This window comes from Brienomyrus brachyistius, chromosome 16 (assembly GCF_023856365.1).
Source record: "Brienomyrus brachyistius isolate T26 chromosome 16, BBRACH_0.4, whole genome shotgun sequence".
Classification (NCBI taxonomy): domain Eukaryota; kingdom Metazoa; phylum Chordata; class Actinopteri; order Osteoglossiformes; family Mormyridae; genus Brienomyrus; species Brienomyrus brachyistius.
Genome location: NC_064548.1, coordinates 9,022,215 through 9,040,686, shown reverse-complemented (window position 1 = coordinate 9,040,686; position 18,472 = coordinate 9,022,215). Strand labels below are relative to the sequence as shown.

At 39.8% G+C, this 18,472-nt stretch overlaps 1 protein-coding gene across 1 annotated transcript in view; it reads right to left on the bottom strand.

Moving 5' to 3' along the window:
- Positions 1 to 59: 59 nt before the first annotated feature.
- LOC125709591 (contactin-associated protein-like 5) overlaps positions 60 to 18,472 on the bottom strand; it is an 89,405-nt gene continuing 70,992 nt past the window's right edge. The window contains exons 17-24 of the mRNA XM_048978189.1: positions 16,387 to 16,605; positions 15,577 to 15,816; positions 13,625 to 13,849; positions 12,382 to 12,515; positions 10,255 to 10,342; positions 7,079 to 7,282; positions 5,303 to 5,374; positions 60 to 3,973 (exon numbers count right to left, since the gene is read on the bottom strand). Coding sequence (XP_048834146.1) covers positions 3,777 to 3,973; positions 5,303 to 5,374; positions 7,079 to 7,282; positions 10,255 to 10,342; positions 12,382 to 12,515; positions 13,625 to 13,849; positions 15,577 to 15,816; positions 16,387 to 16,605 — 1,379 coding nt within the window. The 3' untranslated portion in view covers positions 60 to 3,776. The remainder of the gene's footprint in view (positions 3,974 to 5,302; positions 5,375 to 7,078; positions 7,283 to 10,254; positions 10,343 to 12,381; positions 12,516 to 13,624; positions 13,850 to 15,576; positions 15,817 to 16,386; positions 16,606 to 18,472) is intronic.

The following is an 18,472-nucleotide window of genomic DNA, read 5'->3' as shown; positions in this document are numbered from 1 at the left end:
TTTCTACACAGAAGCTCTGCACATAAAGCTGTAAAAATGGCTTCTTTCTTTATTAAATATACATCTATTTACAATATACCTGTACAATTATAGCCATATAAAACAAACTCAAAAGTATTCATATCAATATAAAGAAATATTGAAAGTAATAAACAGGATAATTCCAGAGGTCAAACAAACAAGATTTAAAGAACATAATGCACTTCAAAAGCAGGTATTCAGGCAATAGGTCGCTACTGTAGCTGTCCTCATGTTTATGTGTGAGTCTTTGTGTGAGTGTGTGTGTATGTGTGTGTGTGCGCGCGCTCAATGAGAAAGAAGCCACCTATCAGTGACAGAGGGTGGAGAATGCAGGTATTTTCAGGGCCTGGCCCTTGTGATTCTGCGGGTCTAGTGGCCTGAAAGTTCAGCAGCTCTGGTGGCTCGTCCGCAAACGTGTGAGCGGCCTGAGCCTCAGCGTTAGCGCGGAGGCCACCGCTGTGTCGCCGGAGAAGGAGCAGGGCTTTGAAGCCGATCGCTGGCTTTAGACCCGATCCGCAGCGAGCCCCTGGAGACAGAGCAACACGATATTTCTGTTTTTGTCTTTCAAAATTCTCTAAAAAAAATCTTTTAGAAAAAAAAAACTTTGAGTATGTGAATGAGAATAGCTTGTCGGCTTCGTGCGCCTTTGAAGTAAAGGATAAACTCTGATCTTGTTCTTTACTTTCATGAAATCTAGGGAACCACAGAAAACATTCTGTACCTAGTGGTCCGTTAATAAGGACAGTATGCAGAACTAGCCACCATCCCCCTACGTCTCACTGTTTCATTGTACTACCTGTTTACCAATGGTTCTTAAATTTGTTTTTAAATATCAGAAAAAGACAAAAATTATCAACGTCTGTTTTTTTTTTTTTTTTTTTTTGAACAGGATTATAAGCCGTGTCCTGCAATATGAAGATCAGACATATCAGGGATGATGACTAGACACATTCTTCAAAGCAGTACAATATTCACTATTATACCATCTGATTTATATAAACCACTTAACATAGTACTTAAGGAACAAGAACAGACCTTAATTAATGAACTAACAAAAATGAACAAACATTTATAAACAAGCAAAGAAAGATATATGATACTTGCAGAAATGCCCCGTAAAAATAAATTATTTATTACATCTATTATTTCAGTTTTATGTGCACTCTGGTCATTGGATTATTCTAAGAGAATGTCACCTCATTAAGAGCAGATTCTATAATAAAGTCCTACCTCAACGAGATTTTACATACCACATATATGTTTTAAAGATTATTTTACCTTTCAAATACTTCAGGACTGAAACCCTGCCTTAAGGACCGGAAATGCGTAAACTAGTAAAATCACTTTTGCAGTAGTTTTGTATTCATTACGATATATAAAACAACACGGTAGTTAATGCAATGTTAGCCATACAGTTACCGATATAATGCAAGCAAACTTAGTAAAATAAAATGAGCATCTGGTTGTGCATCCTGTGTGTTCATTACAGTGAGTGAACCTAAGAAATATGATTCGAATGATTACTAGCAATTAGTCATTTTAATGGTTCATTTCAAAAGTGCAAAGGATCATCCGGTCAGTGAGATGAAGAACACATTTTATCAAAAATAGTATTTTGAATATATATATATATATATATATATAGATAGGTGCATGATGACCAAGGGTATGCCTCTTGACAGATTCCTGCCTTGAAGTTTAGTGAAAGCTTCAACAGAGAATTTAGAATTCAAAATAAGCAAGGACTCCCTTTGAAACATCTGAAGAAACGTTCTTAATCTATTTGCTTTTGTAAGGATATTTAGAGAGTTGAAAAGTGCTTGTTTGATGTATCCTTCTCGCTTGTGATGTCTGAGAGAGAGACTTCTCATTGTCCTTTTACTGACATTATAGTCATTTCTATCCTGATGTAACTGTCCTAGAGTTTTGCATTATTTACTCCATGCATAAGGATGTCATTACATATTATCTCAATTTCTTAGATATTTCAGTTATGTTGCATGAAACCTTAAAATTGTTTTTGTTAAGTACACTGAATATAAATTTGGTGTAAACAAGGGGGAGGAATAAGTGACTCGTCGATCAAGGTACGGGAATGACATATACGGAATTTTGGTAGTATTTAGGCAACAGGAAATTGCTAAATAATGGGAATGTTAATAAATATTCAGGAGATGAGTGCAGAGGGAACTCGGGAAGTCATTGGCAGGCAAAAAATAATGTAAATTGTAGTGCACCTTCTCTGAAGAGTCTCTCTGAAGATTTCATACTGTAATACTTTTGGCCACGAAGCGGGCGCAGGCCCCAACCGTGGTGCTGAAAACATGCTATGTATTTTTAGAAGAAATCTAAACTCATAAAGCACATGATATTGCAGACAAATTGGTCTGTAAAATTAAAATACATAAAATAAATACATAATCTTTATTTTATTTACCAGAAAAGTGTCAGACCTGCACAAATAGTAATGATAATGCCGACAGTCAGAAACACAGAGCTTCCGGAACACGTTCTGGCAGGATCCGGCACACATTAAGCACTGGCCTGCACTGAGACGAAGCGCTGCTAGATACTGCAGTTTCATGGGTATCTGAGTATCAGGCTTTGCAACTGCAAGAAATTCAGCAGTATGCACGAGAATGTGTTGTTTCTCCTGAAGCAACTTAACTGGGGTTTATTAATATAGCTTTCCTTATACTACATAGTAGATCGTTGTGACTGTCAGTGTATATGCGAGGGTTCGAGAACACAAAAGAACACAAAAGTATGCTTTAAGAGTTTTGGTGATTGCGGTACTCGTGAGTATTTCATGCAAGACTGGTCAATTACGTGGCCTGTGGTCCTGACTGATACACGGTGTGCAAAGGGGCTAGCATCAAGACCCTGGATTCCGTATCGTGAGTTTATGGTTGCAGGTGACTGGTGGCAAAAATAATGCGAGGATTGACATTGTCGTAATATGCGTGACCTGCGCAAACATGATGACTAGTAAGGCAGCGACACACCTGAAGAAATACAAAACTCAACGCTATTATTGAAACCTCACACTATTGAAGAACCCACACTATCAAAGCTGTTTTGCCACTCCTACGTGTGGGCAAATGCACATCTGCTAACGTGCACGTGTAGGTGTTCATAGTGCCCGTTTGGCGGACAAACAACCAACGGGGACCGACCTGGCAGCAGCTATACCTCACAGGAACTAATTCTCCCATGCACCTTGTGGACCACATGATTTACTGAGCCACAGATCAGTTTCAGGTTTTAGATTACAGTTTCTTTCCTGTCCTGTGGGCTTCTTCTGGGAGTACTGGACAGGAAGGACAGTGCAACAGTGGACTTGCATGTTTAACTTGGCCTTTTGAACTTTTGAGGCTCTCAACTCACTTGAATCACAAGATGATAAACACGTACGCCATTTGAGACCTATTTAAAAACATAGTTAATTAGCCCCGGGCCCACGCCCAATCTTTTCCACTCCCTCTTTTGTCAACAACCTATACATCTAAGCAGCTACTCCTCTTGTCCTACCAGGCTACCTACACGTTTACAACAGTCAGAGGGGTGCTTACTCTTCCCAGAATTCCCAGGGAGAGAGTGCTTACACTGAGAAGCCAGAAAAACGTACGGAACGCCACAGTCACTTCTTCTCCAGGGGCCATGCACCTCGTTCCGGGTCAGCAGGTCGACAAAACGGGAGACAGGCGGGGTGACATCAGGAAAGGCTCGGGGCAGTACTTGGCGGCAGCAGCGTTTCAGATGAAGTATTCCTTTCTGGTGCTGCGGACAGAGTTCTGAAGGTCCAGTTCTGCGCGGTAAGCTGACTCAAGGGCACGCCGGTGCTCCTTCTCCTTGACTGCAGCCAGCTGTTGTGCTTGCCGATGCTGGTACAGGAAGCGCGTCACAACTGCTCCCACGCAGATAGTGATGAAGATCACAGCTGCAATCACGCCTGTGAACGCAGATTTCGTACCCAATGCTTTCTGAATAAACAATTTCACTTTCAGTTTCCGTGATTATGGGTGTCTTTATAATCTTGCCATGCACATAACCTTACATGTCTTAAGCCAGTGCCATAAACTCTCTCCGAATCTGTCAACACACACGGGGGCCAGGTTACTTTTTTTCCGGGGCTCCACTTAAAAAGTAACTTTGGTACACCCCCTACTCACCTTCAGACGTTCGATAAACTAAATAAATGGGCAGTGATCAGAGTGACAAGATCGTGGCTAGCTAGTTAGCATAACATGCTTATTATTGAATAGTTTGTGGAATGACTGTGACCAACAAGGGCCCCCCGAATCCCAGGGGCCCCAAACAATCGCATAAGAACATAAGAAATTTACAAACGAGAGGAGGCCATTCGGCCCATCAAGCTCGTGTGGGGAACTTAACTAATAGCTCAGAGTTGTTAAAATCTTATCTAGCTCTGATTTAAAGGAACCCAGGGTTTTAACTTGCACTACACTAACAGGAAGACTATTCCATACTCCAACTACACTCTGTGTATAGAAGTACTTCCTCAAATTCATTTTAAAATGTTCTCCCGCTAATTTCCACTTATGGCCACGAGTTCTAGTATTTAAACTAATATTGAAGTAGCCATTCGGCTGAACAGCATCCAGACCTGTTAGAATCTTATACACCTGGATCATGTCCCCCCTTATTTTCCTTTGCTCGAGGCTAAACAGATTCAGCTCAGCTAACCTCTCCTCATAAGACATTCCTCTAAGACCAGGAATCATTCTCGCAGCCCTACGTTGCACCCTTTCTAAGACAGCAATGTCCTTCTTTAGGGAAGGTGACCAAACCTGCACACAATATTCTAGGTAAGTATTTAGTGAATAATTGTCATTGTTGACATACCACAGCACACAGTGCACAACAACGAAATGTGTCCTCTGCATTTAACCCATATGTGACAATGTAACATAGCAGGGGGCAGCTAATTCAGCGCCCGGGGAGCAGTGCTTGGGGGAAGTACCTTGCTCAGGGTACCTCCGTGCTGCCTTGCTGGTCGGGGATTCGAACCAGCAATCTTTCGATTACAAGTCGCTTCCCTAACCATTAAGCCACCACCGGTATCGCTGCTCCTTCATAGTCAAAGTTACCCGAGCTTCAACTAATGGATTTGAAAGTGCGTCTAACGGCATAACTTCACTGCGTGGCATTCAACCGGCGGCCGGCGCATGTCTGAGGCGATGGAGATAGCGGCACCTCATTTCACGCCGAGTGCCTTCAGCAACCGAACAATATGATGACACAAGATGGCGACGCTCACCTCCGATTACGGCCGAATCACTCTGCGAGTTTTTTGGCAACTCCTTGCCTCTCTCAGCTTTCTCTGAATGATCTGTGGGGAGAGGGAAGAGAGGTATGAATGGATAAAGCACAGAGACTGAGCCCTTGACCTTCCACTTAGCAGTGGAGATAAATGAAACCCCCACCACCATGATCTACTAACCCAGCCAACAGTTTTTTGCTCTAGCTATTAGTTTTTTGCTTCTTATTATTCTATAACGTCTAGAAACGTTTATCTAACTATATGATTGAGGTATGTAAACGTTAAAAGCGTCCAGTATTCCGGATGCTCCCAGAAGGTTATTCCACTACTACACTTACTACTGCAACTAAGAATAATAATGTAGCGCTAAATAAAGGGTGTGGTAGGGCAGAAGGGAGTACTTTCATCTGATGCGGGTTCCAGGTGAACGACATGTTTGCAGTGTACGCATATAGAATAATATTTTTGTTTATTATAAAATCATATTTTTTCAACATCACGGTAAAAGCATGGTCGGGTAATAATGTTACTGTACTAACAATGCAATGCATAATGTAGAAATAACGTTCCATTAACATTGTAAGAACATTTCTCTGCTAACTTTGAGAAAACCTTAAAATAACAGGAGCATTATGTTTTAGCTGGAAATATCTCAATATAAATACAAAGTACTTTGAAAACTATTGGTAAAACCTTCTATGCATGACATGTCTATAAGAATCTGTAAACACATTACAATTTTATTATATTAACATGACAATAAATATTTCTAAAAAGGCATAATACTTTATACCTATGTTTATTATGCATTATGAATGCTTAATGAAGCTTTCATTTATAAGGTACTATAGATACCTTCATAATGCAGTACAAAGCATCCTTAATTATAATGCATTATGGATGAGAATTTCATTGGAACTTAGGAGCTTGTATAATCAACACTATAATGCCTTATGACTGTCAGTAGAAGTCATTAATTCTTATTCTGACCATTATAATGCACTATGAAGGTATCTACAGTGCATTACAGATGAGAGCTTCACTTGAGTTCATTAAGTATGATAATAAAACCCATAATATCCTTATAACTGTCAACAGAATATGCTGCAATGCTTTATTATTTCTTATATTGGCCATTATAATGCATTATGAAGGCATCTATAATGCAATATAAATGACGTCTTTAAGTAAAGTGTTACCACTATTTTTTATCAATCAATAAAATGTATTATTTATTTACTATGTAATTGTAAATCTTGATCCAATCCCATCACTTGATAAGCAACCTCAGCTACAGTGATTAGTTACCCAGCATCCGGGCTAATTAGTTTACTATCTAGACGTTAGCAGCTTGCCTGTCCATAAATAACATGCATGTAATGGTGGTACAACAGCTGTCATGAAATGATATTTTGGCATTAGGTTTTATGATGATGTTGTGAAGCTAGTATGATAGGAATGACAAACCTGTTTAACTGAATTATTATTAAAGGGCCGGTGTTTTTGTTACACAACGTTTGTGCTTGTTGCAAAGCACTTAAAGTGTCTCAAATACCCTTAGAAAGCTGCAATTCTGAAATGGCTCAATCATTTACTGGATTACATGACATCATTCAATTATAGCAGAATGCTTGTGATACGAACATTTTTAGGCTGATATTTTATTGATCCTTAATCACATTGTACCGCTAGCAGGATTTTGACAAATGAATGTTTACTAGCAATTTTGACAGGATTAGAGTCAGAATCAGAGGACTGTTAAAGCAAACGCACCAGCCAGGGAGTGAGACGTCGTCATGTCAGCTGAGGCCCCGCAGTTCGACTCGAAGAGGCGCCCTCGGATGCTGACCAATGAGCTGCCTTGATTCAACAGCGCCGCCTTCAGCGGGACCACATTGTTGAACTGGACTGAAGACAGGCAACCAATGAAGCCTCTATATCCAGCCTGCATGACGTCTTCGTCCAATCCCAGACTTCCTGCAAAAACATTAGTCACCATTGGTCAGCAAGTTCATTACAAATATGCAAATTTAACCGAGAATGAAGAAACAGTATATGAACCGTATCTGAATAGTTATTTTAATGCAATATATACTTAGAATGAATTGCCTGGAGGGATAAAAAAATATTTCAATGGAGTCAATGTCTGTTAAGTCCTATTGATCCATTTCTATTGAGGCCTCATTCAAAAGCTTTTGCGATTTTAATTTTAAAAAAAGAATGAAAATAGATGGTGTTGATATCTCATCCCAGTCTTAATTTGCATTTTAAATACATGCAAATGCAATTATCGTAGCAGAAAATGCAGAGAATTCATCCAGTTTAAGTGTAATTATGCGGCACGTACGGCTGGGTTGTTTGCAGAAGATGGCATGATTGTGATTACATTTAAGCATTTCTAAGTAGTACATTTTTATCATTAGTGAATTTGATCATTGTGAAAAAGGGAAATTACCCTTCATGCACTCAATCTTTCAGATAAGAAAACAAATATATAGCCAAGCATTACTTAAATTTATATCAATTAATTTGCTCCGGTGTTGTCCAAAAGTATGTGATTAGGGGAATTATTGACTGTGTGTGGTCATATACTGTATATACAGTAGAACCTTGGAGCTCAAACCCCTCTTAACTCGACCAACTTGGACATCAAATGGGTCTGTTGAATTTTTTTCAACTTGTACCTCGACTGAAATCTCGTACCTCCACCATTCCTGCTAAAACTTGCATGGGTCGAGATGCATTCAACCGATTCGGTCCTTGTACGGGTTAGTCGAGAAAAATGTAACGACAATACGACCAAAAACTCGGAACGTGACAAAACAAAATAAACCAGCTGAAATTTGTACAGTTTCGGACACGTCTGACGGGCTGAGATGAAGTCACATGGACGTACTGGGATGCTGATGCCTATTAATTACTCTCTGTCTCCCGGTACCTAAAAAAATGAGTTTGACGTGCGAAAGCTGTGTTCCTGTGTTCAGTGTGAATTTTTGTGTGCTTAATCTACAGTGTATTTAGTGATACAGTAATCATGGCCCATACGAAAGTGAGCAGTGACAGGAAAGTAATGAGAGTAACTGTAGAACTTAAAAATGAAATTATAGTGAGACTTGAAGGTGGTGCATGTGTGTCTGCTCTCCTTTCGGAGTATGGAATTGTCATCTGTTTCAAGTTTATTGCTTTGGTTAATGTACTTTTTCATGTGTATTCGTTTTATTTTGATTGTTAATATTAACTGATTGCAGATAGATACGTTTAAATAGACATCAAATAGTCATTTTGGCGTCAATTCATTTACATTATTTCTTATAGGGAAATTTGACTTCGACCAAATTGCAGCTCGACCAGCCTTTGGTAACAAATTAAGTTTGTGTTCCAAGGTACCACTTTGGTGTTTTGTGGGGACCAAATGTCTGCAGAATGTGATAAAAACCTGCTAATCTAATCTTATATTGTTATGGGGATATATAAAACTAAGTTTTATAAAAGTCATTGAATGCAATGAAAAAAAAAACTAAAATAGTCTTGTGTTTTGTTTAGTTGCTTATGTTTATGCATAAGGTCATAGCTGGGATTAGGGTTAACAGCACAGAAATAAATGGAAAGTCTCTACAAAGATACGTAATCTCTCTCTTTCTGTGTATGTGTATGTGTGTGTGTGTGTGTGTGTGTGTGTGTGTGCGGGTGGGGGTTTGCATACAGTAGATCACATTTGGGGACCAACATGTCCCCATAGTGTGGTAAAACCTGAAACTTCCTTACTTTTGGGGACATTTTTGGGGACGTTTGGATAACCACAGTTTTATAAAAATCTGTGCCAGCAATCAAAAAAGTAAAAATGCCAAAAGTCTTCTATTTTGTTTGGTTACTTATGGTTATGGATAGGGCTGGGTGGGGGTTAAGAGTGTTGTGACTGGGATTAGGATTTTCTCATAGACATAAATGGTAGGTCCCCATTTAGATACATGTATGTGTGTGTGTCTGTCCAGTCAGGAGCTGGCATTTTGTCCAGGGGTTCCCTGTCTTGCAGCCTGTGTTCTGCAATAGGCTTCAGGGTCTCTGAAATCTTGCGTTGGATATGCATCTTAGGGAAATGAAACAATGATTACGGAAGCATTTCATTATTATTCAAATGTTACTCTCTAAGTTGATATTGCTGAAATAATTTATTCGTTTGAAATAATTTATTTGTTCAACTAGGATTCAATCTTAAACATCACAGGGAATGTTTTCTGCAAGAAAAATGAGTTACGTGCACTGCTTCAAATGTTGTGTTAAAATTGAATCGTTCACCTTTTGTTCTTCCAATCTGCTCTCCTTAATTTTCCCAAAGTTGCTGTTAGAAGGTTTTTAGAATGTAGATTTTGCTTTCACTTACGTTATCAATAATACTAAAAGCTCTATCCAGTTTTAGACGTTGAGAATAGGCAGCAGCTTCCATTTATGTTTAGTGACATGATTAAAGATAAAGGTTTCCATGAAATTAGGTCTACGTGAGGTTCTCGCTCAATGAATTAATCTACCCTTTGCTCAACTGGTCCTTTATTCTTACAAAATGTTCACGGAATTAGTGAATGAGCACAGGAAAAATGATTCGATGAATACATAGTGCTTCCATTAGTCACTAATTTTTATCATTTCCATCAAATTGGCAGACTTGACATGTTTGTATTTCCATATAACCTATATTAACGTTATTGACCTATGCATTTTAAAGGGGCATCAATGCCCCGTCTCTGCAATGTCTAATGTAGCTTAATTTATATGCAGATTTGTTTTGTGGACAAAGGTTTTGTTTTTTTAATTGGGTCCTGGTATAACTGTGTGATTTATTTATTAGGGAATCCCAATCGGGATTAGCGTATAAGACTTTATTAATGTAGACAGATATCACACTTTTTCATTTCACTCCATCCAGATTGCTTTCCTTTCACAAGTCCACTTACCTGTGACTTTGCCCAAAGTCAGAAATCTAATTGCGTTCAAGTCTCCCTCGGATGTCAGGCTGTATTTTTGGTTTATATCATTATCAATCTGGCAAGGGAAATAAAGGGAATAAATAAACAGGACTGTAAAAGAAATTCCATAATCCAACTTCGTTTTCAACTGCCCATAGAGATATGTGTATAGGTCTTGAAAAAAAAATAACCTCAAGGGCAGTTTTTAAGGAATGATAAACTGCCAGGAAGTATATCACTGTACCATGTCTGCTGCTTATCCTCTCCATCGGCAGAAAGCCAGTTTAAGACTAAATTTAAAGATAGCTGTCAATCCAAAAAGATTTCTTGAAAGTTAGAGATGGAACGATATAATTTTTTCTTGTCCGATCCCAATACCAACATAAAAATGTTGAGTATCTGCCGATACCGATATGATATTTTTTCCTCTTTATTAACGAATAAGCATTTATTTATTCGTATCAATAAATGTCAGATAAGCTGGCAAAGTATCTGCATTTAGTATTGTAGCTGCATTGTTTGTATATACTAAGAACAGGAAAATACAACGGTCATGTTGCTCAAACAAAAGCTATCCCACTTTGCTACATGAAAAACTCCACAAGGAACATGGTTTACACAACATGCTTCTTTGTTTTATTTAGTAACAACTTTCACAAAAATGATCAGAAATATTTCTAAAAGTGCAAACCATGTAGTCTGTTGCAAAATTAAATTTAATAAAGAAATCAGTCGTTAAAATATCACAGCATACCCCACCTAACCATTTCTAGTGAAAAAGTACACAGACGTCTACAGCAGTGATTCCCAACCGGGGGTACGCGTACCCCTAGTGGTACGCGAGCACATTACAGGGGGTACGTGGAAAAAAAATTTATATTTAATTTCCCTGATGATGGGTAAATATTATCAGCCATTCCATTAGCTGTGCCCTGGTATAGAAAGAAAATCTATCTGGGATGTGTTGCTTAATGAATTAAATGTTCAAGTTATGGAGATTTAATAAAATGTTTTAAATTTGATAATCAGTTGTACGTTCTACTTTTATTGAATCATCAACACATTTGACAAAGGGGGTACTTGTGGTATGAGAAAATCTCTCAGGGGGTACACAATTCAAAAAAGGTTGGGAAACACTGGTCTACAGTACAGATAAAACAGATAAAACTTAAAGTAGTAATTAACCGAACTTTAGAAAGAATTCGCAAATAAGAGGCACCCCCAAACTCAACTTATAACAGTCTGTTAGCCTGAATAATAACAAGTAAAACAAGTAAAAGAAACAGCACTGCATTGCCTGTCAAATTACTTTCTCATTTCCTATGCTGACCTGCACGTAAAGTTATTATTGTACACACTGGGAGCACTAAGTTTTGGACTCGTTACTAAAAATTCTACATTATCAGCAATGACAGGTTTAAAAGTTACTTTGAGAAACACGAGATTCAAATTAAAAATATGTCATGCACTTACAGTAACAAATATGCACTGATAATATTTCTGTTTTATATGATTTAAATAATTTTCTGTATTGTTTTTGCCTTGCGATATTTCAGCAAGCTCCAAAAACATTCCGCTTTAATTGTTTGCGAACAGTTCGCGAATAATGAAATCCACACATGTCAAATGCACTAATGTTAAGGAGCTACTGCATTTACACTCAGCCGACATGACAGCTCTGACGCACATGCGACCCTCACTTCTGTTAACGGTATGCCGTGCTAACGCAACAAGAATTTTTGCTCTTTTTCAGATTCAATCTATCTGAAAATCGAATCAGTTTCTTCTCCCCCCAGTCCCCTGCGGTATCTGATCCCGAATTTTTGCTAGTTTCAGCCTGATTCTGATAGCGTGTGTTGGACAGGTGTCATTTTTATTGAAAATTAATCGCTATTGGGTCATTATTACAAGACACATTACATGAGATATTTCGGGAGTCAAAAAACAACAGTAACATCAAAAACATATGCCTTTCTGCAGATATAAGCATTCAGTCACCATATGAAAGGCAGTATCTTCTACTGAGTTTACCTTGATTTTCTGTGATAAATGACAGTTACCTTACTCTGCCTAAAAGCCTAATTGTGGTTTATTGAAACCACACAGGAAACTCACCTGAATGTAGACGTCCCGCCCATCACGATGCACTCGCACCCAGTGGAGCTGCCCATTGGCCAGGCTGGTCGTTGTGGGCGTGAACACGTCTGGCTTCCTTTCCCTATTGAACCTGTACCAGATCTGCAGGCTCCCTAAACGAACAGGAGGGCATTAAACCAATGTTTAAATGATGCACTAAGCAACGCCCAGTCCTCATTGCTGCAGATGCATAACACCAGAAATTACTATAATGATGATTACCATTAGCAGCAGTGCAGTGACAGCTGTATTCACTAGTAAGTAGTCCGATTATACACGCCCTGTCAAACCTTGACAGCATTTTACAGTCAGGCTCTATGCTGATATACTGCCAAAGAAATGTATAATTTAACAGAAATACTTAACATAAATGATAAATGTACGCTGCAATATGATATCACTGTCACTCAAACGCCTGAAACCCTTTGTTATTTTAATAGCAGGAGAATTTTGCTCTAATCTTCTGAGCAAATGGCCGCTTCTATGTTCCTGCTTTGCTGGCTGTGCAGAAATCATCTTATCAGCCGTATAATCCATTCAGTGGTCCAGCGATGCCAGGACCCTGAATAACTGAGGACCATGATGCATTGCAAAAAAGGAACTTGCATGCAAATTCAGTCACAACTTAATTCATTTCCCATCCTCTCTTGTACTTTCATTTCCTTATCTTCTCTCTGCTCACCTAGTCCAACCGTTAAGCACCCCGGCAAAAGACTTGCAATATGTAATTACAGGCACTTGACGATAACCAAATGTTAATAACTGCCACATCAGACAGTTTTACTAGGGTAATTTTAAAGGGTGAAGCCTAAGCTAAGAGCCATATGTCACAAAAGGACCCCGGAAACTTCTGGAACACTCTATGATCAGATTAATTCAAAACTTGATCGAAAAATTGATACTTAACCTTTTTATAGTTTGAAGGCTCAGAATTCACTTCTGTTGTTTTCAGAAGAACAAAACCTGAGATTAATATTTTACCTGTTAAGTGCATAAATTTGTGCTGCCTTGTTAGTATGAGGGTCATTGAATAGAAATAAAAATCAATTTTTATGAGAATTAGGTTTTTTGGCCAATATGCTCACACACACACACACACACACACACACACACACACACACACAGGGAATCTGTCATTCGTTATCTGTGACTCATATATACAGCAGACAGAAACACAGTCAAGATAAAACAATGGTTCTTCTGAGGAAAGACGCTCCAGTACCATTGCGGGCCAGTATGATAGCCATGTACTGCTGGTAGACGGTGCTGGCAGTGAGCAGCATAGCCGGCGTCTGCGTGGTACGGAAGCTGAGGGCCATATTCTCCCGGGAGATCCTGTTCTGGGCATAGATGGCAGAAGTCTGGATGCTTCTGTTGATCATGCTAGAGAAGGGCTCTCGGAAGTTGTAGGTCACAGAGGAACCGCTCTCGAAAGACATGGACACCTCTGCGCAGAGTCGGGAAGACAGGGAGAGAAAAATGAGTGACATTGCGTGGCATCTTCCAAGATATTTTAGGAAAGGATTTTCAAATGTTGGATTTGTGAACGAGCCCTCCTATCTCCATGCAAATACATCCTTTTGCACAAAGTCAAAATGCATTTTTTTCAGGATTTCACTGAGTCGTCTTCATTTTGCTAAGTTCACCTATAGCATGCGGCGAAGTTCGAAACGCCTCGTTTTATTCTTTCCAAAGAGTGTAGCCAGTGCGCCATCTAATAACAGTACAAAGAATAAGTCTGAAGCTGTCCGTCTCTCACAATGGGGTCTGAAGAGATTGTCGAGTGTAAGACAGTGGTGAATTTTCTTATTAAAAGGATTGGTGGCACAGAGCCATGTTTGTGTTTGGTCAGCTAGAGGCAAAACTAGATTGACTGAAGTGATTTCCTCTTGCACAAGAAGACAAGGCCTTAAACTTTGCTTAAATATAGATATTGGCTTATCAAAGACAGGAGAGACCTTTAGGTGCAGTCTGTAGTCCTCTTCCAGTTTTATCTCATGAAACTGAACCCAAATGCTGCTCTCAGTGTTAGAGATCTGCGAAGTGTTTCTACACACAATAGCGAAAGATAAAAATGGCTATAGGCAAATTATAAACTAGGTTTATGATGGATTTTGACATGCTATGGGTATTTTTTTTGTACCGTGGTATTATGAAACTATACATGGGCAAAGAAAATCTCAACTGCATTCTGAAGAAAATATAAAAGTGTGAACCTCCAAAACACATTATAACTTTTGAAAGATGCCGACACCCACATGAGTCTTTATAAGGGTAAAAAAAAAAGCATCATCTGATGTATAATGTAAAATTGGAGCTACTTAGTAGTGGTTTAATTATATATACAGATAAATAAAAAATAAATATCACTAATCAATCAAGCACTATGCTGTCACTCACTAATGTGTTGACATTCTGGAACACAGAATTACAAAGAAAGGACACATCCATTAAGAAAAGTCCATCTTAAAACAAGATAAAATAAACCCTTAAATTGTATTTTTGTTAGCCTATAGAGAATAGAAACTGTGTCCTTAATTTAAAGCAGGGGTCCTCAATCAAAGTATAATGGGCTCGGGTGCAAGCCGATTCTCTTTACACCCCTAACGACTTCCATAATGGCTGGAACGGTTTAATTAATTAGGTTAGGTGGATAAAGTTTAGTTGAGTGCTTTAGTGTGTCTTTAGAATGAATGCCCACACTGGTCAGTAACTGTCGATGTCTGTCATGAATAATATCCATCCATCCATTTTCCAAACCGCTTATCCTATTGGGTCGCGGGGGGTCCGGAGCCTATCCCGGAATCAATGGGCACGAGGCAGGGAACAACCCAGGATGGGGGGCCAGCCCATCGCAGGGCACACTCACACACCATTCACTCACACATGCACACCTACGGGCAAGTCAGCAACTCCAATTAGCCTCAGCATGTTTTTGGACTGTGGGGGGAAACCGGAGTACCCGGAGGAAACCCCACGACGACACGGGGAGAACATGCAAACTCCGCACACATGTGACCCAGGTGGAGACTCGAACCCGGGTCCCAGAGGTGTGAGGCGACAGTGCTAACCACTGCACCACCATGCCGCCCCTCATGAATAATATAGCTAGCTAAATTAAAAAAAAAACTGAGAAACTGCGCAGCAGAGCAGGGTGCGAATCCGGCGCCGTACCGTTCTTACAACTTGGTCCGCCGTAAGCCGAATATGTGCAGTCGCAGAAATAGCCGCCGTTCCTCTCCACGCACCGCCCGCGGTTGTGACACAGGTTGCCGTGGCCACTGCAGTGGCCCGGACAGCCGGCGCTCACGCCAGGCGTCATCTTGGCACGCTCCTCCAGGTCCAGAGTGATGCCGTTGGCGGTGAGCGCGCGGATGCATCCCAGAAAGCCTCTCTGCCGGGATGCTGTGCCGCCTGCGGCAGGGACAGGGCATCAATACCCGGGGCGGACCGCCGGAAAAAATCACAGAGGAGCAGACAACAGGACATCCATCCATCCATTTATCCTGATCAGGGTCACATTGGGGGGGCCTGGAGTCCATCCCAGGCGGCATAGGGCACAAGGCAGGACTATACCCTGCACTGGAAGACAGTCCACTGCAGGTCACACGGACACACAGAGTCACATGTGCCAGGCCAATTAGCCTCACTGCACGGAAAAAAGCAGAGCTTGGCGGAGAAATCAAGACGACACAGGGAGAACACATACACTCCACACATGCACAGCAGAGGTGGGATTCGAACCCTGGAGGTGTGAAGCAACAGTGATACGCACCGAGGAACTATGAAAACACATTATTTGATTAAAAAAATGTTCCTTTTGACTGTGTGTGAGCTTTTTCCTCCCCTGCTGTAATGCCGTCTGAAGAATTGTTGGTTACAAAAGAAAATGAGGTGATGTGACAGGGGTGATGTGGCAGGGGTGATGTGACAGGGGTGATGTGGTACGGGCAACCATTATGCCAGACTTATGCCTGTTCCTACCTATGAACAGCTGACTGTTGAGCTGCAGCCGGAAATGGCCATCGGAGGGCGCTTCAGTGTATCGCAGCGGCAGCTGGTCCACCTGCAGTGAGGCTTCCTTGACGTTGCGCTCCGCTCTCACATAGTGCCACTGTTTATCATTCAGGGGGACGGGTGACTTGGCCAGCAGGACCACGGGGCCGTTCCCCACGTCGAAAACGAATGTCACGGTGGACGGTGCTGAGGAGGAGAAGCCACAGAGAACAACCACGTTTACTGACGGAACTCGAGTACTGAGAACTCAAATTCAAGAGAGAACATGAAGCAGCAGAATAAATGCCTCACAACACATCTGCTCCAGGAGCACCTCCACTAGCCTGACACCACTCCATGTTCCTTGAGTGCTCTCAGTGCTGCACATTCTGCTGATTTCAGCTGTATTATTAGGTTCTTGCTTCGTTTGGAAGATGTTGCTCCAATACTGTTTGCCAGGTACAGTAGGGCTGTTACCCAGCAACTCCATGACAGCTGTACGTTTACAGTATAATGTGTGATTCGTCTCACGTGCATGTTGCTTTGGGCAAAAGCATCTGCTAAATAAAATATATGTTAATAGAAATAAATGTGAGATACATGTGCCATACTTACATATTCTCTGGTGAATGAATTTACAAAATTATTTTACAGAATGCAATTAGTGTCAAGTTTACTAGGGCAGGATATCGTTTCCACCATGACAAAACTAAAATTTGCCCAGTTTCTCATTACACCGAGAAACCTTTCTCCTTGTAATTAGATTTTTTTTTCACATTATACTGTAATGAAACACAAAATAACCTTGCTCCAACAAGAAATGTTTTGTGTTACAATACAATTTTTTTTGTGAATGTAAATGATTTTGATAAAAATGGTGTTGTAGGAAGTACTCAAACAATTTACTTAAGCAAAAGTAGAAATAAACAAGCTGAGAATGTACTCTAGTAAAGCTGAGCTACCCCTTTGGCTTTTCTACTTGAGTAAAATTAAGTACTTACATGTAAATAAATTTAAAGTGTTACAGTAATAGTACTAGTCCCTGATGCAACAAAACAGCATTAGGTGTGTCAACTATACATACATTTTGTTAAATACAAAAGTTCAGGAATGATGGCATTTTGTTTTCTAATCTATACATTTAAAACATGAAATGCTAGTTTTAATAAAACTTTCGGAAAAATCATATTCCACTGTGTCCGAAATTCGGTTTACATAATCAATCAGCTACAATGATAAATGCTGATAAGCACATGCTGTCAGACACACAGTTCAGCAATAGTCATAACACTGATATATGTGTGTAGGGCTGTGGGATAATTAATGAAAAATGAGGACGCATCTTTCATTCATTGAACAAACCAAAATAGTAATAAATATGTCTTTTCATGTGGTAATTTTAAACAAACTATTCATTGAATTTACAGAAAATGTGATATAGTGTGATATCGGGATAACACATTTTGTCACGTCATCATCAACGTGCTATTCACAATTAACCAATAAGTTAGCCTGATCACATTACATTCAAGGATCACCTCTTGCCATTTAGTCAATGAATCAAATGGTGTCATGAATAGCAATCAATCTCTCCAACTCGATGAGAGGGAAGAAAAACATGCCCAAAGGTTTCATCTTGCTTATATAAATGTTTATAAGGGTTGTAAGGATTCAAAACCGCTGACGCCTATTCCCTGCTTCGAGTCGCTGGGCTTTACTTTGAAAAGAAAAGCTCCAAAATCTCGGTATTATCGGTCCCATCAGTACTTTTTCCTGTCCTCATCCAAAGAAAAAAAAAAACCGCAATACGACTGTAAAATGTAACGCAGCGTTAAGTAGAAATGTAGTACAGTAGAAAGTATAAATATTTGCTGCAAGATACAGTAAAAGTCAAAAGTGTCCACGGCTAAATCCACTTGAGAGGAGAAAAGTGTCTCATTTTAATGTAATGGATATGTTATGTTGTTTTAAGTAGAAAAAGGTCAAAGTGAAAGAGACGAGCCAAACTTGATAATGACTCATTTGCATGATTTGATTTAAAGTTTTACTTCCTGCTGGGGATGAGGCACCATGA